Source organism: Pseudopipra pipra, chromosome 5, assembly GCF_036250125.1.
Source record: "Pseudopipra pipra isolate bDixPip1 chromosome 5, bDixPip1.hap1, whole genome shotgun sequence".
Taxonomy (NCBI): Eukaryota; Metazoa; Chordata; class Aves; order Passeriformes; family Pipridae; genus Pseudopipra; species Pseudopipra pipra.
Genome location: NC_087553.1, coordinates 26,399,288 through 26,424,363, shown reverse-complemented (window position 1 = coordinate 26,424,363; position 25,076 = coordinate 26,399,288). Strand labels below are relative to the sequence as shown.

Here is a 25,076-nt window from a genome sequence, read left to right as displayed (position 1 = left end):
CCTGCATTAGTTTAACAGCAATTTGAACCTGAAACAGAATGCTCCTGAAAAACACAAGCAGATTTCAAGTCTGTATTGGCATCAAAAAGCCCTGTTGAACTGGTCCAGGCATCTTCTCTCACTGCCTCCAATTATTCATGCCCTTTTGAGTATCATGCACCATTTCAGCCCCAAGGGTTGTGATAGGAGTCCAAAGGCTCAAGGAACTATCTGCTTCTGCTCCCTGGCTGCCATTAACATGGGATGGATTTAATCTCATTATTGAGACAGTGCTGCAGGGTGGCAGCTTTTTTCCATCAAAAAAGCTTTACTCCTACAACTCAAAGGAAAAATTCCTCAGTTTCACTATGGCATATTTTAGGAGCTGTACAACAGCAGCAGTCAGGGAGAAAAAACTAAGGCAACCCTCTGCTGACAAGGAATTTGTTAAACAAAGATGTTTTTATACACAGAGACAATAAGCTTTTAAAGATAAAGGAATTTTCCTGGATGCTGCAATCTTATCAGACTAGACTCAAAATATTTCAGTTCTTGTATGGTGTTTTTTTATGTCATGGAATTTTGCCTTCATAAATTATGGCCATAAGAGTTGTTGGCATTATTGTGACAAAACCTTATTTTCCAGGTGAAGCACACTTACCAAATTACAGGGTTTATACTTGTTGCAACAGAAACAGACAGAGATGATGTAATAAGTAATGCCAGGAGAGTGTTTCACTAATTAAACAGACATTTTTCTGACAGACTTAGAATAGAACAGAATAGAATAGACTGTTTCATTTGAAAGGGACCTACAACAATCATCTAGTCCAACTGCTTGACTGCTTCAGGGCTGACCAAAAGCTATAGCATGTTATTCATAGAATTGTAGAATGGTTTGGGTTGGAAGGGAATTTAAAGATCATCCAGTTCCAACCCTCTGCCACAGGTAGGGACACCTTCCACTGGACCATTTATTAAGGGCATTGTCCAAATGCCTTTTAAAAACTGACAAGCTTGAAGAATCAACCACCTCATTAGGAAGCCTGTTCCAGTGTTTGACCGCGCTCTCAGTAAAAAAATGATTCCTAATGTCCAGACTAAACCTCTCCCTACACAGCTTTGAATCATTCCTACATGTCCTGCTGCTGGACCCCAGGGAGAAGAGATCAGCACCTCCTTCTCCACTTCCCCTTCTCAGGAAGCTGTAGAAAGCAACAAGGTCTCCCCTCAGCCTCCTGTTCTCCAAACTAGACAAACCCAGTGTCTTCAGTTGCTCGTCAGAGGACATGCCTTCCAGCCCTTTCGCCAGTTTTGTAAGCATCCAAGGACTTTCACATCCTTCTGAAATTGTGGGGCCCAGAACTATATACAGTGTTGAAGGTAAGGCTGCACCACCACTGAGTACCACAGGATAATCACCTCTTTTGACCAGCTGGTGATGCTGTGTTTGATGCACCTCAGGATGTGATTTGCCCTTTGGGCTGCCCGAGCACACTGCTGACTCCTGTCAAGCCAGCTGCCAACCAGCACCCCCAGATCCCTTTCTGCACAATTTATATTTGTGCCCAACATTACTCAGGATCCCAGGAACAGAATACAGAATTTGGATTGGACTTGTCAAATTTCATCCCTTTAATCATTGCTCAATGATTTCCTGAATTAGAGATGGTGAAGAAGTTTGAGGTAGACAATCCGGCTAATCCCAAACCACTCTTGTTACTTCCACTGTTCTGTTGCAACATCCCCACAGCTGCTGCACTTACAGACCTCTTGCAGTTTCCACTGTGTTGTTTAATATCCATTTGATAAGCCAAACATGAAACCTAGAAGAGTGGCCAAGTGCAGGCAGCAGCTGGGCCGACATCGGCTCTGCACACTCCCACCCCACTTCCCATGGGTGCATTACCCACAGTGCCCTTCCCACACCTAAGTTGTTGTAAAGTGCTTTTAATTGAAAGAGGTCAGGTTTAGATTAAACATTAGGAAGAAATCCTTTACTGTGAGGGTGGTGAGGCACTGGAACAGGCTGCCCAGAGAAGTTGTGGATGCCCCATTCTTGGAAGTGTTCAAAAACAGGCTGGATGGGACCCTGAGCAACCTGGTCTGGTGGAATGTGCCCTTGCCCAGGGCAGAGGAGTTAGAGCCAGGTGATCTTAAAGGGCTCTTCCAACCCAAACCATTGTATGATTCTATAAAAGTAAGGCACTTGTTCTAATTCACAAGGCTATCGCACAACAGTTACTGTTCTTTATTGCTTTTCATAAACTTCTGCTATTCACACTTTTAACTGTGTCAGAGTCCAAGGAAAAAAGTTTGGCATCATTCTGGGCATCTCCATATCCAGCAGATAGAAAAGCAAACATTAAGTTAGGAGGCACAGTGAATAAAATGGGGTATACTGCACAATATTCTACCATGGTGCTCTATATATATAAGTTATGCTTTAGATTCTTCTATAAATCAATCGCATGCATTCCCCAGTAACATTGCATTCACTTCTGGTCATGCCACTCAAAAGTATAGAGCTAAATGCAGACAAATCTTGAGATAAAAGTGTCTCAATTCTCCCAGTTTCTGTCAGTGAAACCCAAAAGCTACCAAAGTTTAGAAAGGGAAGTGATTCACCTGGGTAACCATATGAATTTGTATGTCATAACTGACTGGAGATTTTAAAATTATTTATGCTAGAAGTCTGCAGATTCAGCTTACACTTTTGCTAATATCTGAGAATGAACATATTAATGTATGGTATAATACAGAATAGAATTATACATGTTCACGTCTAAGACAATAGTAGAGAGATTCATTCTTCAGGAGTGCTTCCTCAGGCAGAAGGGTTTGGATGAAACTGTCTGCTCCCTATCTAAACAATCTTTACTGAAGATAGTTGGGGTTTTTGGATGTTCTCTTGGCACATATAACTCAGGCCTCCCTCAATGACTTAACACTCACCCAGAAGGAGCCCTGTTGCTGCAGTACTGCAATGTCTACATGCCTTGAGCTCACATCCCTTATCTGCTGCAGTTGCTAAGGAGCTACACCTTTTGAATCCTCAATCAATCAATCAATCGATCAATTTACTGTCTGGAATTAGAAGTTTCCCTGCTATCACTGGGATTTCATCAGTGGGCTTTGGAAGGGGATTTTCTTCACCCTACCAAACATAGTGGCTATGCATAGGAGTCTTACTGCCTTGACTGTAGACCTTGAGGTGTCTGATGTATTCTAAACCCCAATGTCTCTGCAGGTTTGTTGTTCACAAAGCAACTTTGTTCAGCAACTGATATCTTTAACATCACAATATTAGGGGAAAGAGGTGGTACTTACGAGACCATTTGGTAGGTGGCATAAGTGCAAGCGGGTCCTATTACAGCACAGCCAAGTGTGCCAGAATCCTGCAAGGGATAAAAAGGTCATATGGGGACAGTGCAGAGAACTGGCAAAAGAGAGGAGGATGGGAAAATGAAGAAAATTTTAGGATTTGAGTAGTCACAGAATATATCTAGAAAAAGCAAGAAAAGAGTAGGTAAGGAGGTACAGAAAGTTTAAAAGAGTGGAGAAGGAAGAAATCACAGAAAACAAAAAAAAGGCAGAGGACAAAATAGTTCCTGTGAGTATGACCTTCATTAAGAGACAGACAGTGAGTTAGGAATGAAATGTTGTTACAATTGCACGTTTGAAATTACACACTCCAGCAGTGTTTGCATTTGCAGAAGACAGGGTGGCTGGAATTACAAGGTACTGTGTATCAGAAAAATTATTAGTTACACGCATATAAAGCTAGTATTAAAAAAAAAATCCTTTCCTGACCACCAAATAAGGCCTGACTAGTATCTTTGTGTGTCATTGTAGTGGGTTTCTGTGTCTGGGTTTTGGTAGCAGGGGGGGGCCCTACAGGGGTGGCTTCTGTTAGAAGCTGCTAAAAGCTTTCCCTTTCCTGTGGAGCCAATGCCAGCTGGCTCCAGGATGGACTTCCTCCTGTTGGCCAAGGCCGAGCCAATTAGGAGTGATAGTAACACCTCTGTGATAACATATTTAAGAAAAGAAGGTTGTTGCGTAGAAAGAATTGCAGCCAGGGAAGAGCAGAGTGAGAACATGGGAATAACAACATAGACACCAAGGTCAGTGCAGAAGGAGGGACAGGAGGTGCTCCAGGCACGGGAGCTGTGGCCCCTGCAGCCCGTGGTGCAGACCATGGTGGAGCAGCTGTGTCCCTGCAGCCCATGGAGGACCATCGGGGTGCAGAGACCCACCTGCAGCCCGTGGAGGAGCCCATGCTGGAGCAGGTGGATGCATGAAGGAGGCTGTGACCCCGTGGAAGGCCCAGAATGGAGCGGGGTCCTGCCGGAGACCTGCAGCCCATGGAGAGGGAAGCCCACACTGGAGCAGGTTTTTCCTGGGTAGGACTTGTGGCCCCTGTGGGGGACCCACATTGGTACAGCTCATTCGTGAAGGATTGCACCCCATGGAGGAGTGACCCACGGGACAGCAGTTTGGGAAGAACTGTTGCCTGTGGGATGGACTCACGCTGGAGAGGTCCATCAAGGACTGTCTCCCGTGGGAGGGACCCCACGGGAGCAGGGGAAGGACTCCTCTCCCTGACTAGCAGCAGAAACAACAACTGACCATAACCCCCATTCCTTGTCCCCCTGCACTGCTGGGGGGGAAGAGGGAGAACCTGGAAGGAAGGAGGGATGGGAGGAAGGTGTTAAGACTGTTTTATTTCTCACTCTTTGGCTCTTATCTTGTTAGTAATAAATTTAAGTAATATCCCCACTTTGAGTCTGTTTTGCTCGTGAAGGTGATCAGTAAGTGACATCTCCCAGCTGTTATCTCAATTCATGAATCCTTAGCTGGTTTTTTTCTCTCTCCTCTGTCCAGTTGCAGAGGGAGAGTGAGAGAGTGGCTTTAGTACCTGGCATCTAGCCAGGGTCAACCCACTACAGTCATGAGGGACAATTTCTTAGAAAAGGCTATATTATGTGCTCATCGATCAGTAGACTTGAGAATTCACATGGGATTGACAAAATTTCACTCAAAGGTGAGAAAATCCACTGAAACAGCTTCCTGAAGTGCACCAATTCTAACTGAAGCTTTTCCTCATATTAAGGTATTCGCATAGTTTCTCTCACGTGACTTCTGTGATCTCTTAGTGAGAAGCAAGCACTTCATCTTTGCCCTTTGGGCATAGTTCCATACCCATTTCATTGGTAACAGTGCCAGCCTAATGATTTCTCTGCTCACATGTTCCCATCTTCACCACAGCTCTTTCTTTTGTGTATTGTGTAAACTGAAGGTGAACCAGATCAGGCTCTGATCCAGATGGAAATTGAGCTTTTTGCTCTGCTTGGGCTGTTTGAGCATTTGGGTTGGTTTTGGGGGGTTTTTTGGTTGGTTTTTGATGTTTTTTAATGGATTGCTTTGGCTATGTGTCCACATGAAGAGCTGTGCAGATATAAAAAAGAGGACAACTTAAGCATAGGAAAAGGAGCCCGAAGCTGAAGCTGACAGTTTATGGGAAGCATTCATAGAATCTCTCTCCAGTATTTGCCTCCTTCCCTTCACAAAACATACAGGAACATCTTCTCTTTGAAAACTTCACTTCCCTGTCAGATTTGTTTGGAACTGAACAAGAGAATGAAAAGTTAATAAGGAAAGACAGAGACATACATGAGTACACACAGGCAGAACAAAAGAAATCTCCTACTCACATAAATTGTCTTGATGAGCTCCACACCTTCACAGGTGCTAGTACGACAGCCTTGTGAGACATAGAGTGATGAGGCAAAGGTGTGGAAGATGGCCTCAACTGTAACATTTTCTCCTGATGCAAACATAAAAATAAACAGTGTCATGAATTGCAGAAAACAACTAATATGCTATTATCCCACTTCTTCTGACACAGGTCTGAGAAGTCTTACATTAGGCGATCTGCTACCAGAAAGCTTCTACAAAGTCCACCTCTGACCTAACCCCCACTACTGTGGATGTGAGTTCACCACACAAAAAATTTGCTCTGGTGTGGACTGCTGACTTCTGATGAGTGACTTCTTATGAGTGTTAATACTTTCAGTACAAAGTACTTTTAGTCTTGGCCATTACTAGAGACATTTTTTAAGGCTCTGTGCGAAGTAATATTTCTTTGAAAACTCTTTTTCCCCATAATATTCTAGAGGGTGACAGTAGATTGGTGATATTGAAAGGAGAGGTAATCTATCAAAATAAATAAAAGCATCATGACTCTAAATGAAGGAAAAACACATGGACTGCAGATTCCTCACACTTCGGGTCATGATGTGATAAAAAGATGGGATCAAGAGGAAAATTATTTTCAGAAAGTAGAGACTAATCTAGTCAGGAGAGGAAGCAAGGGCATCCCAATTACTGCACTAGATTGATCACTGGTCTTGTCCGATCCAGTTCAGCAATTCCCATATTCCCAAATCTAGCTGAACATCTCCAGAAAAGCATGCGGGAAGATTCTCCCAAAACACCATGAAAACATATATGGTTCTGCCCATCTGTAGAGCACTTCTATTTTAACAGAGAGAGGTCATTATTTCTGTAAGATCTTTATAAGATGAGCAGACAGGCAAGGAGCCTGTCTGAGGAACATCTTGCTCAAGGTCAGATGGTGTGACACAAGTGTGACAAGAAACCATAGCAAGAGAGGGGTAACCAACACCCATTGCCTTACCTGTTGTCTGGAATTCATTTTGTACCCATTTCAAGGCTCCATTCACAGCACATATCAAACTTTCAGGACTTGATGGGAAGTCCGAGTAATTCATGAGCATCACATTGATCACATAATTCTTGTTGTAACACCGGTTTGAACCAACTTGCTGCAGCAGCTGGAGCGAGGAAAACAAAGGCCAAATGGCCAGAATCAACATCCGTTGCTTCATATTGCTCAGTTTAGACCCATTGTGTGTTCCCTCTCATTTCTTTTTCTCTTCCAACTCTCTTTCAGATACTCTACAGTGGTTTTGTTCAGAGATAGAACGAAAGAGACCTCCACTCCATAGATTCAAAGACAGGATGTACGATCCTTCTCTCTGGCACTTCCCTATCCCCTTCCCTGCCTTCACCTATGCCCGCCCCTCCGGCGTACTAGGTGGCACTTCAAGGTGAAAAACTAGCAACAGGAAAACTCAGGAAAGGAGAGAGGCTAAAGGTTGCTGTGAATGTTTGCTCATGGAAAGGCTGAGGCTATAAAACTGAAACATTACCAGAAACCTTGCCTGATAAGAGCACTAACTCTTCACCACAGGGATAAGATGAGAAAGGGGAGGGGACAAATGGACTGTAAAGACAACTCTTTAAAATGGAAATAAAATATAAACTCTATTAGAGCCTAGAGGAAAACAGATAGTTACTTCACATTTGCATTTGTCCTACATCTCTGATTACATTGCCACACCATCTCTGCAGGCTGAGCTCGTAAATCAAGCATATATTTTCTTCTGCGATAAGTTATCAATTTTGTTCCTTTAGCTTATAACATTGAAGTACTTTTTGTGTTGGCAAAAATGTCCAACTTGCGGTCCTTCAGACCAAAGCCTTCGTTTCTACTTACAGACTCAACACAAAGCTTGTCCACTCACAATCTCCCAGCACTGCATGCCAAACTGCCCCAGGTCTGCCCCAGACATGTTGCTCCCATGCAGCACGGTTCTCACTGCCCATTCCCACCTTGTCAGATGGCTCCTCAAATGGGGGGGCAAAATATTAATACTTTATGTGATGAACCTCTTGCATCAGGTAAGGATTGGCAAAGGTGAAGGTCGCATCTCAGGCCTGCATGACCAAACTAAATTTTAAATGGCATCACTAAAAGGCACACATTAAAGGACACCACAGTGTTGCTCCCAAGTACAGCTTTACTGAGTAGTTTTCCTGAGAATGGTCTCAGGAAAGGTAGGTAGAATGAAAAGAAGACCAAAACCAAAACAACAATACCAATTTTATGATTTCTTTCAAAGCCTATATTTAAAAAGTGGTGAATGCACTTCAAATATATTTGCACAGATCTTTTTATGTGATTCTATTTTGATACTGAATTATTATTGCTCAAATCTTTCTTATACCCAGAGAAGACTATAAGCCAGCATTTAAAAGTAGATCTTGAACACCTCAGCATATCTAATCTAGCATTTGTAATTTGTAATACTGTAATTCTAAATTAGCAGTCTGTCATGTAAACATCTGGACTAGTATGGCTGTCTAGAGCCACAGATTGAGAATAGAATATAGCTTTTCTAGTGGAGATCATGTCATCACTGGCCCATTTTATAGGTATTTCCGAAGTCCTTGAAACTTAGGCCATATAAGTCAATAAAAGATTTGTCATCAACTTCAGCAGAGCATGATTTGCATTTTTATACTCTTCTTAGCCTATCTGAGAGAAACATACAGCATGGATAATGCAACTAGAACTGAGTATTTTACCTTGCTGGTCACACAGGGAGTATGTAATGGCGCTGAGGTCTCCCTGCCTTTGTATCTATTAATGTATTTATTTAGTTTTCACAGCAGCTTAAAACTGTCCTTTAAAAACAGAAGGTGAAATCAACCATAGCCTTAGCACAGCATTTCATTTTACTCTCTTCCTTGCCCCATGCCTTCACAGTGCCACAGGGAGTCCCCAGACAGAACATGTTATGAATTAATTTTTGACTTCTCAACTTCTTAATTTCCTGGTGTACGTAGTCTCTCAATGCCAAGTCCCAAGATGGGAGCACGCCTTGAGCATCCAGTGACGTGGAGCAGCAGGGGGTGCGGCACAAGGCAGCAGCTGGGATGAAGCAAGCTCTCCCTGAAACCTGCCGAACTGTCCCGTGTACCTTGGGGCTTTGGACATCAAACACAGTTGCCTGGCAGACTGATCAGTAACATCTGCTTCATGGGATAAGAGAGACAAAGAAAAGCCGTGGCACTGTACAGTAAACAGAAGAGTTACTGATATTATAGATGATCGTGAGGGTGGAGAGAAGAAAAAGTAAATGAATGAGTCAGATGTGTAAAGCACAAAATTTGATGGACCTGCCACAAGTAAAACAAAAGCTTCTGTATGTTTGTGTTTGTTGCTGCCTGTGCCAGAAGGATGTTTAGTCCCTGAGGAGTAGAAGACATGAGACACCAATGCCAGTCCATTCATGGTGTTCTGTCTGCAGAACACTATGGGGTCCCTAAGGACCCCAGACAACTTCCTCTAATTCTTTTATAATGTCCAATCTATCCATTTATAAACCCAAGAGGTTACCAGTGATACAAACCAGACAGATTCTCAAAACTATTTTCCACATCTCTCCAGGGCACTGCCTCCACTATCTCAGTAACTTTTCTCCGACTGTGAGCCAGCTCTCACACTTCAAAGATTAGTCAGTGAAGGATACGGTTCAGAAACCCATAAGTCAGAATACGTGTCGGGGAGGGAGGGGGAAGCTTTTTGACTCCTACAGGCAACAGCAGCTTTAACTAGAAATCCTGGCTTACAACAGAACTACAGGTAATGGGAGCATCCTGAAGGCACATGCAAATAACTCTGCCTTCTCCTGAAAGAATGTGATGACATGGAGAAGCAGAGCAAGAGATTCAAACACCACCAATATCCTGCCTAAGGTAACTTCTCCTGACGACCCACAAAGTTTATCCCAAAATCATCCTTAAAGCACATCTCCTAGAACTACTTTTTCTCTCTTAAAAGTGTCAGGGTTTCATCGTCTTCTAATGAATAAGGTGCTAAGAAACTGCATCTGACATCCCCAGTGCATTCTTTCTATCTGTGGTTTCTAGGTATCAGCTACTGTTATTATCTTGTCAGAAAGGGAAAAAAGATCCCAACATTACATATTTTCACTATCTGTACAAGTGTCTATCCAAAAAGTCAGATCTTAAATGAACATCATAATGAACAGATTGAGTTCGACAGCTCCAACAGTTGATGGAGGTCTCCCCTTAAATCAGTGAATACAAACCCTGTAGTTTATCACTTATTTTGCCTTCAAAAGCACAGGGACGATTAAAATTCAGATAGGCAGGCCCTGTATTTATTTGTCTGAAGACAAAATTCAGTCCCTCACCATCAACAACATTACTTGTGCATATATTGCAGAGGTACAAAACACTTAATAGTTCTCTGTGGGGGTTACAATCTGAGTTCGATTAGAAATACCAACTCAACCCACCAGAGAACTGCATCACTGGTTTTATTGAAAAGTGACTTTTAGTGTCTAGTTCTACAGCACTTTAAAGCACTGTGTTTGTTCTGCTTTCTGTTTTATTGGATAATAAACAACCAGATATTATTTGAAACTGGTAATCAGCACTGACTTCCTGATCTAAAACTCTGACACTCAGACACAGAAAAAACCAGTAAAAAATATGTCTTCTTTAATTTTCAGTATTAGAGAGAAGATTGAGGACATGAAATAATGTTTTTCTGTCTTTTAAAATATTTTTAAAATACTTCTACTATCCAGATTTAGAAGACAGTAATGTAAATTATTATGAATGTAGCTGTATAATATACATATATAGCAGCCGTATACATGGATATGGTATACATGTATAGCAGCTGCATAGCAGTTATGTTGATTTTTCAGAACTGATCTTTTTTTCTCTCGTTTACTACACAAGAATATAAAGAAATATTTTCCAAGCATTATCCTCTGGGACCGGAACCATCTACTGATTAGCAACAAGCCTGTAAACCGTCTTATAAACGTGTTGGTCATGTGATGCATGATCCTGATAGTACAGCCTGATCCTGATAATATTGCCATTCCCATGCGTTATTGAGAGTTTAGGTTGCTGCCATAATTAGCTGCCACAGTTCAGTTGCTGACACAGATTACAATAAAATTACACTGCAAAGCACTGACTGTTCTCATTAGAAGTTACCAATCTAGTAAAAGTAAAACTACAGACAAGGATAAGAAAAGTTGTAATTGGAATTGCAACATACTCCCAGGAGCTTGGGCGGTGGCCCCATCCTCCCATTGATCTATGCTGGCACATATCAGAAGATGAAGCTAAATACGTGATGTGTCATCAATATCTAGCTCAATTAAGAAAGTCTTCTTCCTTTTAACCCTTTCCCAACACATACACATTGTGATGTGAATATTATTCATCCACTTAACTTCTACCAAAATAAATAGTAAGAAGTCTTTCCTCTTAACTACTATTTTCTTTCTCTAAAGGACTTGGTTTCCAGAGGGACAAGACATATTTTTCTTTTCAGCATAAGGGTTTGCCTCTGTTCTAGACTCAGCAGGATATAGCTCTGTCAAGTGACAAAAATAAGCTACCTGTAACGTGCAAACATTTTTTCTGTTTTTCCTTACAGAGGTAAATGGCTTCAGTGTGTAATAATTTATGTATTGGACATATACTTCAGTTTCCTTAAACTCTCTTTATTAAACACAATACATGTTTATACTATGTGATGGGATGGAGTTATGAGATCTTCTAGCTAGTGCACACGTGATCTTGTAAATCCAGATGGCAGTGGAATACTGTGCAAATATATCAGCACGCATCCTGAACCAGTACAACTGCATTCTCTGGGATGTAGCACTTGCAGTGGTGTGGCTTTCTGCCTTGGATAAGTTTGTGTGGATCCAGCTAACCATGCATTGCATTTTCCATCCTGAGACTGACTTGTGCAATCAGTGGATTGTCTTGCCACTCCTCCCTTGATTCTACACACATAAACTTCTAAAAACTTACCTAAATATGATTCTGAAAGCAAATACAAGGACAGCTTTTATGTTACTCTTATTAACTTGACTGAATCTTTATGACAGGTTGGGTGCTAGAAGTATCAGAAAAATTCTGAAGGTGCAGTTCCATAAAATCATAAACACCAGTGAAAACTAAAGAGTCTCCCTTTCCAAAATACAGATAAAAAATATGAATCTTTATTTCACCATTTGGAGGTCTTTACCCGACATGGGTGTTGTTTGCTGTCTTGAGCTGGGGAATAGAGATCAGACAAAAGCATTAAAGGTGCATATGATCTGTCAACTTACGCATTTCACCTTCTCTCATCATGGGTGGTCTATCCAGGGTAGAATAAGCCTCAGAAGTTGCTGACGCCATACAAAAAGAAGCAAGTATTCTTCCAGTTCTTTGCTTTTAAAGGTATCATTCCCCATTTTCTCATTGCAAGGGATTGCCTTTGTACCTTTAGCAGGGGAGCATTTAATTGCTCTCACTTTTACATATCATTTATCTTGAGATGTTGTCAGATGCATTTTCAAAGGTACAAGATGCAGAACGTGGTGAAGCATCATTACCGAATTTACATGATCTTACCCAGACATTACTGAAATTCAAGCACATGATTGTTGCTGATGTAAAGGTCACATCATAACCTCTTGTTTTGGTTATATGATGAATTTGTCCCACTTCCTGATTTTCCTTTCTCTCCCTTTCTTTATTTCCTTCCCCTCCTTCCTCACCTTTTCTTAGACCTCACTTTCCACTCTCTGATTTTTTATTTAAACGCTGACTGCACTCTCTGATGCTTATCTTGGTGTTTAGTCATGGGTGCATGATTTCCCTTTTGCTGCCATCAGTGTAAGTCAATTCCCATTCTCCCAGCAATTCTGTGTGGAAATAAACATGATCATTAATCATTTTACAGCTCACAGCCTTTAAAATAATGGCACTGGTGAAGGTAAGAGCTGCAGCAATTTTCCAGTATTAAAATAGAGTGGCCAAACTTCTTGACATGTCTTTAATTTATTAATTGTCGTCTTAGTGTTTCATATAAGGAAAAGATTATAACATCTCCACCTAGTTTGTTCTGCATTTTAATAATAATTTCTACAGCAGACATGCTAAAAATATTTTGATCAACTTCATACTGCTATCACTTTTTATCTCTATTGAAAGTGTCCTTCTTGTGCCCACAGGTAACCCACTGGCACTGCACATCTGTTAGTTCTCATGCATTCCCCAACTTCGGATCAACTACATACAAATTCAGGAGCCACTGGGAAATGGGAGAAACCAGTGGAGCAGCTGAGAGCTTTCTTCCATTTGATTTAATATTTTAGCTGTTGATTCTTAGAACAGCAGGATCTTGTGAAAGAATGTATATTAAAAAAAATATGGAAGAAAGTGATGTAGTGAGATTACATTTTCAGTTACTTTTTCTTTAAAAAAAGAAAATAAAGAATCTTGCCTAATTGTACTGTCTGCTTGCTTGTTTTCTCCTGACAGAAATAATACCTTACGTAATAGAGAAGAGCTTTAAAAGGAGACCAAATCACTGGCACACATTCTTTATCACTTTGACTGACTAACTAAAAACTAATTTCTTGCAGAGAAGTCCTTTATGGGCGAGTGGATTATTTGCCTTCCTTCTTCATGGCCTGTGGTATGAAAGCACATATATGAACAAGGGGCACCGCCATGGTGGTGTTGTGCTCCAGTGGCTCCTGGTTGCAGAGTAACCTCTTGGAGACTGTTCCAAGCTGGGTGCATCATTCCTGGGTCAAGTTTAAGTGATTGTGAAACAGTGAATATGGAACCCACACTCTGAAGCAGCAGCACACAGTTTTTTATTGCTGGTCTATGTTCCAGATGATTGCACTATGACAAGACATATCTATTCATACAAACATAAAGGAGCTGCTTTAGCTGCTTCTATTTTTTTTCTGGTAAAGTGAGAAAGATTTTCTTCTCAAGGAAGGAAAATGGTAGAAATACAGATACCTCATCAGTCTTGTCCGTGGACATGTGTTTTATAGTTAGTTGAGTTGTCAGCAGTAGTTTAAAGTATTGGCCCTCCTGTAATTTCAATCACAGAATCATTAAGGTTGGAAAAGACCTCTAAGGTCACTGAGTACAACCATCAATCTAACACTGCCAGGTCCATCAGTTACCCGTGTCCCTAAGCGCCACATCTACACGTCTTTTGAACACTCCAGGGATGGTGATTCCACCACTCCCCTGGAGAACTTGTTCCAATGTTTGACCAATCCTTTCAGTGAAGATTTTTTTTCTGATAACCGATCTACACCTCCAATGGCTTTCCAGCCACTGTGCCCCAAGCCCGTAGCGTTGCATGGGGCTCTTGTGACACAAATGCGGGACCCGGATGTTCAAGAGAAGGACCAAAGGCAGGGAGAGGAAGAGCTTGGGAATTCTAGGGAGGAACCAGCGCGGTTCTGACCGAGGGGCCGCCCCTCAGTCCCGTGGCCGCTGCGGGATGGCCGCCCGCCGCAGCGCAGGCGGAACCCTGGGGGCGGACCCGGTCGGCAGCCGGCGCCTGTTCGCCGCCGCCTTCCGCCGCCCCGTCGTTACCCCGGCAACGCCGCCGCCGTGGGAGCGCGGAGTCCGGGCCGGCCGCAGGATGGTGAGGGGCGGCGGGGCGGCGGGATGGTGCGGGGCGGGAGGCGGAGGGTGGCGGCGAGGGGCGGGGAACGGGGAGCGCCGCCGAGCGAGGGCCCGCTCTGACGCGGCTCCGCTTTTCTCTTTGCCCAGATGCTCTCCCGTGCCAAGCCGGCCGTGGGGGGTACCCCGCCGCCGGGAGACAGGCGAAGAAAGAAAGGGAAGGAGGTGCCGCAGCTGGAAGAACTCCTGGCCCAGAGGGACTTTACCGGCGCGATCGCCTTGCTGGAGGTGACGGTCTCCGAGCGGTACCGTCGTTGCCAGGCCGATGCCCGCAGGGCTGCGGGTCGAGGGGAGCCCTTCCCCTGCCTCGCGTCCCCCTCGCCTCCTCCCGCACCCTCCGGGCCCTGCCGCGGCAGCTGCGGCCCCTCGCTTCGCAGAGCCTGGTTTGGCCTGAGGGGGCTGCCTGCTGCTGCCCTCAGAAATGTGAAAGCAGCTGCACCCAAGTAGCATCCACAGCTGTCAAAGCATCCGCGATATATGATAGCCTGCTATTGCTTTGGTTATCTGTGGGGCTGTAGAAACTGTGTGGCAGCTGACAAAATTCTTACATTCTTTATTTTCTACAAAGTTTAAGCAGCAAGTGGGTGAGCAGGAGGAGGATGCCAACCTTTGGATTGGATACTGTGCATTTCATTTGGGTGACTACAAGAGAGCTCTGGAGGTAAGTGGGGAAGTCCCACTCCCCGAGGTTGGAAATCGGAATGTAGTGATAAAGCAATGACAACAAGAGGAAGATGGTCTGTAATTGGGAACAGCTCTGCCAGCCAGTTAAGGTACAAATGTACAGTAATGAGGCAGATGCTGTGGAAAGCAGTTTGGATTGAAAAAAAAAAAGATATTTACCTATGAAAATAGAGCTTTTTAAAGTTATCTACTATCTGATTTAATACTAGGCTCAGTAGACTAATTTGCCCTTTTGTATGTCGTAGTTCGTGTCCTAAATCTTCCATTCTTCCATCTCTTTTGCAGCTAGCTTTCCACAGTTTTATTTTTCATGTTTATGATTTTGCCGTCATTGTGAAGTTTATTTGTGATGTGCATGATAAAATTCTCTCTTTAGAGATTGATGCCCCTGGCCATTAAATGGTATGAGATTCAACAAGGCCAAGTGCCAGGTCCTACACTTTGGCCACAACAACCCCATGGAGCAGTACAGGTTGGGGACAGAGTCGATGGGTGGCTGCCAGGCAAAAAGGGACCTGGGGGTGCTGATTGACAGCCAGCTGAACATGAGCCAGCAGTGTACCCAGGTGGCCAAGAAGGCCACTGGCATCCTGGCCTGTATCAGGAACAGTGTGGCCAGCAGGTCCAAGGAAGTGATTCTTCCCCTGTACTCAACGCTGGTGAGGCCACACCTGGAGTACTGTGTCCAGTTCTGGGCCCCTCAGTTCAGGAAGAATATTGAGGTGCTGAAGTGAGTCCAAAGAAGGGCATCAAGGCTGGTGAAGGGTCTGGAGCACATATCCTATGAGGAGAGGCTGAGGGAGCTGGGGTTGTTTAGCCTGGAGAAGAGGAGGCTCAGGGGAGACCTCATCACTCTCTACAACTGCCTGAAAGGAGGTTGTAGCCAGGTGGGGGTCATTCTCTTCTCCCAGGTAAGGAGCAATAAGACAAGAGGACACAGTCTTTAGCTGCATCAGGGGAGGTTTAGGTTGGACTTTAGGAAGAATTTCTTCACAGAGAGTGATTGAGCATTGGAATGGGCTGCCCAGGGACGTGGTGGAGTCACAGTCCCTGGAGGTGTTTAAGAAAAGATTGGATGTGGCACTGAGTGCCATGGTCTAGTTGACGTGATGGTGTTTGGTCATAGATGGACTCAATGATCTCAGAGGTCTTTTCCAACCTGGTTGATTCGGTGATTCTATAATGTACTTTATTGTTCTTCTTTATGTTTTCTTGTATTAGGTAATTCAAGTAAATGAGACATTCTCCAAAAGCTTTAAGTCACTAAAATACATGTTGACTATTCAAATATTTGTATAATACAAATATTTGTATTTGTTTTAATATTTGTATAATACAGTTCTGTCACGTCTCTTTCAGTGCGTGAGTCCATAAGCAGTTCTTTCTCTTGTGTCCATTTATGTCTCCCATGAAGCTCAATCTTTTGCCAAACAATTTGTTTCCAGTGTCCCTGGGATCCCTTTATCTTCTCGGTAGTTCCAGCAAATTTCTCTAGAAATATTAATTAATTTTTGTTGTCTGCCTTGCCCTGTACCTCTGAGGGCTGGAATTGTTATGCATACCAGAACAAGGAGTGGTGTGGTGATAGCCACAAAGCTGCATATAACTAGAGAAGATTTGAAAACAACTCGGTCTGCCTGAGTATTGTTTGTCTCTGTTGCGCTGTTGCTAGAGGTGTGAATTGCTGGGCCCGTACGATGCTGTATTGCACTGTTAAAGGCTTATTGGTTTCTGTCAGAGTCAGCTGGGGGACATCTCCATCACAAGTGGCTGAAGTATGAGTGAAGTATAACTGGTTTTGCAGTCTTTTAATTCGCTTTCCCCAGAAGAAATATTAAAAATAGATGATAATTTAGAGTATTAAAAAAATTAAAAACAAAATAAATAGATTATAGAACAATGATAATATTTTCTCTTAGATAAAATGAAGTGTTTAACTATAGTAATATGTGGTCACGTGCAAAGATGCATACGTGAGGTGAAAACTCTAAAGCTTCCAAATAAGTTCACAAGGCACTCTGCCCTTTAAAAATTGAAGAGGAAACATCCATTTGAGATGTTAGAGATGCTCAGGTAATTAAATTGACAGTATACACAGTACAGAATGTAGAAGAGTAGTACAGGACCTAATGGTAAATTAATATTCATGTTTAAATTTGTGGAATTTTAAGATTATGAATGTAACAATCAGTTGCTGTAGTTAATTTATATTTAGGCATCAGGTGTTAATAGGGAGTGAAAGTTTTTTAAAAAAGAAAAATATTTGTATAAAAATAAAAAATAGCTTGCAATTTCTTTGAAATAAGAAATAAATTGAAAATAAATTTGAAATAAATTCTACTCTTTGAAATGCCCAATAGATGCTTTTAGAGCCAGAGTGGATTTTATATGTTTCCTTCAAAGAAAAAGCAACAGCTTTTTTTTCTTATTTTTTAATTCGGTTTTGCATGTGTTGTTTGAATCACCACAAGGGGATGCTGTAGATTCAGGCTTTTAAAAACTGCAACGTAGTCGTCTAGTTCCCATTTTTCCCGTTTCTCTGCCCAAGTAGGGACAATGAAAGGTTTGTCTCAATGGTTTGTGGATTGTTTTAAATTTGTGGATATGGGTGTTTTAAGCGAGAGATCACAGGGCCTATCTTTTCAGATTTAAGACTGATTTTTGGCACAGTGATGAGTCCTGATAGCTCTCTTATTTTTGTGGTCGCATGTGGGAAATGAGCCTTTGCATCTCAGCGTAGTTTCTTTGGATACTGACCATTGTAGTTGTAATTCCTAAACCTGCGGGAATCACTCCACTGACTGTGGAGACTGAACTGCCTTTCACTTAGCTTCAAGGTTGAAGTATAATGCTGCATCTCCTCTGCCGTGTTACAAAGGCACTGTTGCTGTATTCTCAAGGGCAAATTCCTTGATTATCTATACACTTGAGATCTTGGAGCATTCTTTAGGGAATGCCAAGAGCACTGTAAATAAAATACTATGGGTCAAAGATTCTGCAGAATTCTCCAGAATGACATTGCACACAATCTAAATTATTTACTCTCCTGTGTGTGCCTTCTGGTGACAACACATAGTCTGTGTCACTATATTCACAGTTCATGGTTTGTAGTCCATATACCTATGGGGTACCTATGAGAGTCTTCAGAAATTATGCTGTTCAATCCTTTTATTTATAATGATACTTTCGCAGTGTTGGTTGCACAGCAACTTTTGGACAAGCTCGGGAATTGGGGTGAGGTGGCCATCATCCATCACTGGGAGAAATGGGGAAAAAGTGAAAAACACACAGACCTTCAGCTCCAAGAATATTTCCAGAGAGAATGACAGTAAAATCGCTGTCACATTTATGTGAGAGAATTCACACTCTCTTACCACAGGCACACAAACAACAGTCAAATATGCTCTAAGTAGAGCACTAACCTCAGCTTCACTAGGGTCACACTTTCCCCTTCTTAGTAGTAGATGCCTTTCTGAAAGGTTGTGCCACTGACACTGGACTGGTGGGATCATTCCTACTGCTGTACATCAGTTTACAAATAGTATTGCACTGGGCTTGACTCTTCCAGCAGTCACAGTACAGCCCTTCCCTGGGGACTGACTAACTTTCTTCACTGACAAACTTATTTTTACTAACACTGAGTGGCTTGTATCTTCCTGGCATCATATCACAACAAGAGCTTCCCTAGTGGATGGCAGCATCTAATTAGTTTTCTGGAGTCTTCCACATCTATTGTCCCTAATGGGAAAAAACCCACCTATCTTTCTGCCATGACTTGCTCATAGCTCTAATCTTAAACCTTTCCTGAAAAATTTCCCATTGTCATCCCAGGACCGGAATCAGAGCATCAGTCCAATGATTCTGTTTCTAAGCTGCCTGATCTGGTAAATTGAAGCAGCTGGGGCCTAGGAAAGGGAGGGTATTATTATATCTATATAATATTATACATATATTTAAGGTATTTAACATTTAAGAGAGGAATTGGCAAGGGCAGATGCAGTGCTTGGTTGGATTCAAGAACAAGTTTCGCCCTCTGACTGGGCTTTAGGCACACAGGATTCTGGCATGGTACAGCTGTTGGACATGGTAATGCCATTTTGGCCCATCAGCTGCACACATGAGAGCAAAGCATGATCCCTGGGCCAGAGCCTTCAATGGATCGTTTCTGTCAAAATATCACAAACTACATGTAGCCTGCGACAGACAGAGTCTCCAATCTGCCACCTCCCTCCTAGCAGAGAAGTAGGAACCATTCCACCTCTTCAATGGACAGGACCTCTTGCCACCCTGACTTTGCTAAGGATAATTTCAGTCAAATAGTAACTCATGGAAGGAACAGGACTGTGCTTGGGTAAGGGTTTGTCCATGAGCAGTGTCTGGTCTTGCTTGAGTACTTTTGTGGAAAGTGTGATAATACAGGTACACTCAAGTTACTGACAGCTGAAGCTGGAAATTAGAAGATGGATTTTTAGCTCTGGGAGTTCTCTAGACTTCTCTGTTACGACTCTAGCCAGGTTATGATGGGTATCTCCACACCTCCTTTGAGCACTTGTGGGACAGCTGTATAGTTGACCTGTTTATTGGCTTTTCAGGATCTGCGTTTGTAGGGTTGGAGAATCCAGACAAGTAATAAGGGCAGTGAGATGGCCTCAGCATTGTGTCTGTAGATGTAGGCAATCATCCTGGCAGCCTGCTTTTGAGGAAAATCACATGTGTCTCATGATAGGGGGGTGAGGTGGAGCAGGGTGAATAGCAAGAAGCTGTTATGCTCCTGGATGGCAAAAGTATGCCACAAGGTTGACTGTTGGGAAAGCTTTCAGAGTATTTCATTTGTTTGCTTTTGTTGGTTAATTTGGAGAGGAGGGGGTAAAGCCCCTGTGAGGCAGTCTTTGAGCAACTGATGTTGAATGCCTTTCAGTGAGGAAAGGGGCAAGAGCACAGAGTCTGGGTGCAAGGCCCAGAACTACAGGATAAGGAGCACTAATTGTCCTAATTTTTATTTACTGTGTTTCTATAGATCTGCGTTGGTACAGCTTGAGCACTTTCTATTTATTGCTTGCTTTGAAAGGCTAAGCCAGAACTTGATTTGTGTTTATGCACTTCGTCTTTTCTAATTAATCTGCCTGAAGCCCTAGCTGAAAGAGACCTTTGGGTGCATTTAATCTGAATGGATTTTGAAAGATTCCAGATGGTCCCAATAAACAGCAGTGGCCTGTCTCTCAGAGCTCCATGACAGGTCTATGTCAAGATTAAACTGGCCTCAGTAGGAAAGGTTGGCCTCTATGTAAAAGTTTTCTATTATTATAATTGTTTTTATTTATTTATTTATTTATTTGAAATATTGTTGGATAGCTAGTCCCTGAAGTACCAGCAAGACTGAGCTGGCTTTTAAGGGCATTCCTTACCAGTACCTTCTCTGTTTGGGAGTGCTGTTTACTTTCACTTAGCAACAGAAAAAAAATTCTTTTTGCTTGCAAACTATAAACTTTGTTGTTGTCAGCATATTTCTGTTCTTGGGATTCATTGTCCTTTGGGCATGGCTTATTTTATCTAGTGCTGTGTATATATATATCTATATATCTATATATCTATATATCTATATATCTAATATATCTGTCTTTTTTTCCCAGAGGTAAGAAGTCTCCCACCCCCAATGGCTCAATCTGCTAAACTCTCTCTAGGCAGAGGGAAATTCCAACTCATATATTTGGAGGACAAGTATAGAGTCAGCAAGGGGTTGTGTTGCTGGGAGGGGTGAGAGGCTGATGGTAATTGGGAGTATGTGGATGACATTGTTTCAGCAGGTCTTATGAGAACCTTGTGTGACTCTGCCTGCTTTGCCTTATGCTGCCTGTTGGATGTGGATGGATGGAGAGCAGGAGCACCAGCAGCAGGCACTTTCACTGGGATGGTCCTTCCTAGTAATTTATCAGAAAGTGAGAGAGGAAAAAAAAATGGCATTGAGAGATCTCCTTGCTTCTTTTTCTGATACCTACTGTTACACTGAGCAAAGATGTTTATCTTCAGGAATGTCATTGTTTGGTAGCTGCAAAAACTTTTTTGTTTAAAAAAAGTAGATTGAAAGATTGATTTGTTAAGTTTTTGCTGTTTCACAATAACAAGAAACTAAGCAGTTTATCTGGCAGTATTAAAGGATATGTACCTGAGATTAGCTCAGTTGGTCAGAGCATGGTGCTAATAACAGCAAGGTCATGTGTTCAATCCCTGTACAGGCTATTTCCTTAAGAATTGGACTTGATCCTTGCAGGTTTCTTCCAACTCAGAATATTCTGTGAAATATGTGGAATGAATGTGAATGTGCAAGAAATATCAGAATATAGTATCTAGTGGCTTTCTATAGCTGTTGGCTGTAAATCTTAAAATGGAAAATGGTAAAGTTAGGCTCAATTTAGTAATATTTACTATAATTTACTAGTCTTATCTATAAGGAAATCTTGAATTTGCCCTGTACCAACTTATAGGCTTGTGTTTTAATGCAGTGGTCTCCAAACAATTTTGCTCATGCATCCCTATCAATAAAAAATTTTTGAGTACACACCCCCAATATGTATGCACATCTACACATTTATAAATTACATACCTGTACTACTGTACTAATATGTCACTATAAAACATACACAAAAATAGAAAGTAAAAAGAGAAGGAGGTAAAGATTAAATAAACACTATTTAAAAATATTTATTTTAGTTATTAATAATACCAAAACAAATTTTCTTCCTGCAATTGTGGTATTATATTGCATAACCTCAGATTTAGAATACACCTTGGAGTCCACAGCTTAAATATATACTAAGACACTACCTACAGGTTTACAAAAACCTGTTTAACACTTACTCCAGTAAATATTCACAAAGAGATTTCCCGGGTGTTTATGGCTCCCAGGCTTTGACTGGAGGAGAACTTAGGAAAGCATCAGAAGTGACTGAAGAAAAGTAGATTGTATTGTTGTCTTTATAACTTAGATATGTTGGAGTTTATAAATGTAAGCAGCATATTTACAATATAAATATTTTTTATATCTCTATAACTTCAGTATTGACTGAAATCATGTTCACACAGTGGAGATTTATAGCACTGCTTGTCCCTGTTGTCTGTTCTATTGCTGTAAACAAAAAAGAGTTAGGAACATGTCTTAGGTTTAAGATGTTACAGTTTTGTTGTAAGAACTGCAAAGAACTTCAGAATAAGTTGTTTGATCTCAGTAATTTAATGATACGTTGTAAAATGGTGGAAGAAATAATGATATTTAATACATATATGTGCTATTACACATTTTTTGAAAATCAACCCTCTCTTCTGTTACAGGAGTATGAGGCCTTAACCAAACAACCAACTTGCAATCCAGATGTTTGGGTGAACCTTGCCTGTACGTACTTCTTTCTGGGGATGTACACGCAAGCAGAACAAGCAGCTTTGAAAGGTGAGATGTGTGTCTCTGTTGGAAAGGACTGCTTATTGACTCGAACACTGAAAGTGATTTCCAGAGGAAGTACGCAATGCTTTATTTTCATAGGAATAAAGGATACATGTGACCAAAGTTGTTTGGGTTTGGGTTTTTGTTTGGGAGTTGGTTTTTTAACTTTCATTTAACAGGACAGTTGTGATGCAGTTTGCTTCCTAAAAATACCTTGGGCATGTGGAGCAGCGGGAACTGAAAGAAGCATCTGGAAAATCATTCCTCTTATGAATTTCTAAATACAAAACCCAGCATACATCGACTAGCAACAAGAAGTTACTTTTCTTTTGACTGATTCTGTGTCTCTGAGCCAGTGCAGATAAAGCAAATTAGGCTAGTGAAATTATAAAAAAATAAGCATCTGAGGGAACTCAGCATTCTCCCTGATATGGACAAGAACTCTGTTTACATAGTTTGAGTGACTTTGTAGGTGGTTTTGTTGCTTTGTAAGTCAGATACTAGGTATCTGATTCTTCAAGGCATGGAGTTCACTGCACTCACCTTATTACAGTCCTGCTTTAATCTGAACATGCATGGGATCATTTAAAGGAATGGAATTTAGATTCCAAGGCAATTCTTACTACCTAAAAATGTTTCTGTAGTTTCATTTTGTTGCCCATCACTTTTTATATATCTTTGTGATTTATGTTGTTTCCCATAACCATAGTATCTTAGTGCTTTCTCAGTGATAGCTCAGTCAACTTCTGACTCTTGCCTTTTTAGGATAAAACTCTTATTGAAGTACGGGTTTTCTCCTTTCTTTCATTAGTCTACTTGTCTTGCACTGAGAATAGAGTAGGGAGGAAATAATATGTACTTTCTTCTGCTGTGAAGGAGTGCCTTCCAAAAGGACAGCTTTGTAGTATTTTTTAAAACTAATTAGATTCTCATATCTTTTTAAAATCCCCAGAAAGAGGATTGAACTCATGCTGAGCTGAAATCCCACAACTGAAAATGTTTTGTTTCCAACTATAAAAAAATCTCATACAGAGCTTTGTGATTCGTATTGTTCAAGAGGTGTGCAAATTTCTAGTGTTCACAAATAATTTAATATTTAATGTACCAAAAATTTGAGCTTTGGAGATTGCAATCTAGGACTTGAAGTGAAATCTAAAAATAAATGGGCAGTAGAGCTCAACGTGTCACTGTGACCTAAACCATGGAGGAAGCAAGCAGCTGTATCCTGTACCAGCTGGAGTCATTGTCATCAGCTTCACGTCATGTGATTTACAGTAATCCATTCTAGAGATGACATATACACAGCTGGGCCTGCAGCTTGATTAACTGTGAGCTGTGAGTGAGGGAAGGTTATTCTTTTCATACCCCTTCAGATTAGTTAATGGTAGCCTCATGAGTGGCAGGGTAGGGGGTGCAGTTAGTGGTACTTGGGTGCTGGAGGCAAGGGTAGGAATATCAGGAAAGGAGTACAAGACATAGGGAGTGTAGCTGAGTGAGGGAACAGAAAATAACTGAGTGCTCACATTAGTTCTGTCAGTTCCTGATTTTATGTAATTGTTGGAGAAGGAACAGCATCCCAGTTTTTATAACGAGGTGCTAAAACTTTCTTGTGAGTGCTGTAATACTGATGATTTCTGGCTACTTAAGCTTGGTGGTTAGGAGTCATAGCTGAAGATTTATAACACTTGTCCTTTTTCCACTGAAAGCTTCCAAGTGTGCTATATTCCCCTTTCCACTCCCATCACTTCAGTCTTTCTTGTATTGAGTTTGAACTATTTTATTTTTATTGAAGTCGGATCCTCTTTTAGTTTTTTTTTTTCAACATCTTAGGATTGCATCAGTGATGGCTTTTCGTAATATATTATTGACAACTGAGGCCATATCATCTTGTGGTCTCTTCCATGGTTTTGCAAAGATCCTGAAGAAGCAAAATATTTCCTTCAATATTAACACAACAGGTGAAGTCTTTAAAAGAACACCATTTTTCCAATGCTGCCTTGAATACTGCTGAAAAAATTGTAGGTGGTGTTAATGTTAGGATGCTTACCATTGCTATTTTGGGATTGTTTTGTCTGAATTCTTGCATACTGTGTAGTGTTTATTGTTGCAGTTATGCTAAGCCCCTAAAAGTAGCATAGTACTAAAACAAATTAAGGAGAACTAATTTAAATTTAAATTTAAAATTAAATTAAGGAGAACTAATTCAGCGATAATTCTGAATTTCTACAGTAATAGAATCTCTGTGTGAAAGGGAACATAAATGTGAGCTAGCTTTCTGGAAGAGGTTTTCCACAGAAACATATAAATATCTAGAAATCAAATCAAATTCCTTCTTGCCGTGTACTGTTGCTGTTACTTAAGAAAATTATTGTTAACCATCTGAGGAAAAATATGCAAGACACTTAAAAATTAGGAAATTATTGTTAAAAGCCATGAGCTAGTTATTGCATTTATAGTCCACAATCTCTTGTGGATCAAGGTTTTATGTTTATTTTATAACAGATGTGAACTGTTCTCTCTCATTACTTAATTAAAAGTTCATGGTGATTTGGGACAGCCAGCA

The 25,076-nt window shown here is 41.4% G+C and overlaps 2 protein-coding genes across 6 annotated transcripts in view; one reads left to right on the top strand and one right to left on the bottom strand.

Moving 5' to 3' along the window:
• The window catches only part of GUCY2C (guanylate cyclase 2C), a 47,454-nt gene extending 40,354 nt beyond the window's left edge, over positions 1-7,100 (bottom strand). Inside the window, exons 1-3 of one of the 2 annotated variants that reach the window (XM_064655230.1) lie at positions 6,680-7,100; positions 5,694-5,806; positions 3,310-3,377 (exon numbers count right to left, since the gene is read on the bottom strand). In XM_064655230.1, the coding sequence (XP_064511300.1) occupies positions 3,310-3,377; positions 5,694-5,806; positions 6,680-6,890 (392 nt within the window). In that variant the 5' untranslated portion in view covers positions 6,891-7,100. Of the gene's footprint in view, positions 1-3,309; positions 3,378-5,693; positions 5,807-6,679 lie in introns of those variants that run through there. The other variant, XM_064655231.1, reaches the window with a different exon arrangement.
• A 7,086-nt stretch (positions 7,101-14,186) lies between these two features.
• IFT56 (intraflagellar transport 56) overlaps positions 14,187-25,076 on the top strand; it is a 58,124-nt gene continuing 47,234 nt past the window's right edge. For 3 of the 4 annotated variants that reach the window (XR_010430687.1, XM_064655207.1, XM_064655206.1), the window contains exons 1-4: positions 14,187-14,356; positions 14,485-14,622; positions 14,963-15,055; positions 22,405-22,519. Coding sequence is in view for 3 of the 4 variants with exons in the window: in XM_064655207.1 (XP_064511277.1) it covers positions 14,210-14,356; positions 14,485-14,622; positions 14,963-15,055; positions 22,405-22,519 (493 nt within the window). In the remaining variant the exon portion in view is untranslated. The other variant, XM_064655208.1, reaches the window with a different exon arrangement.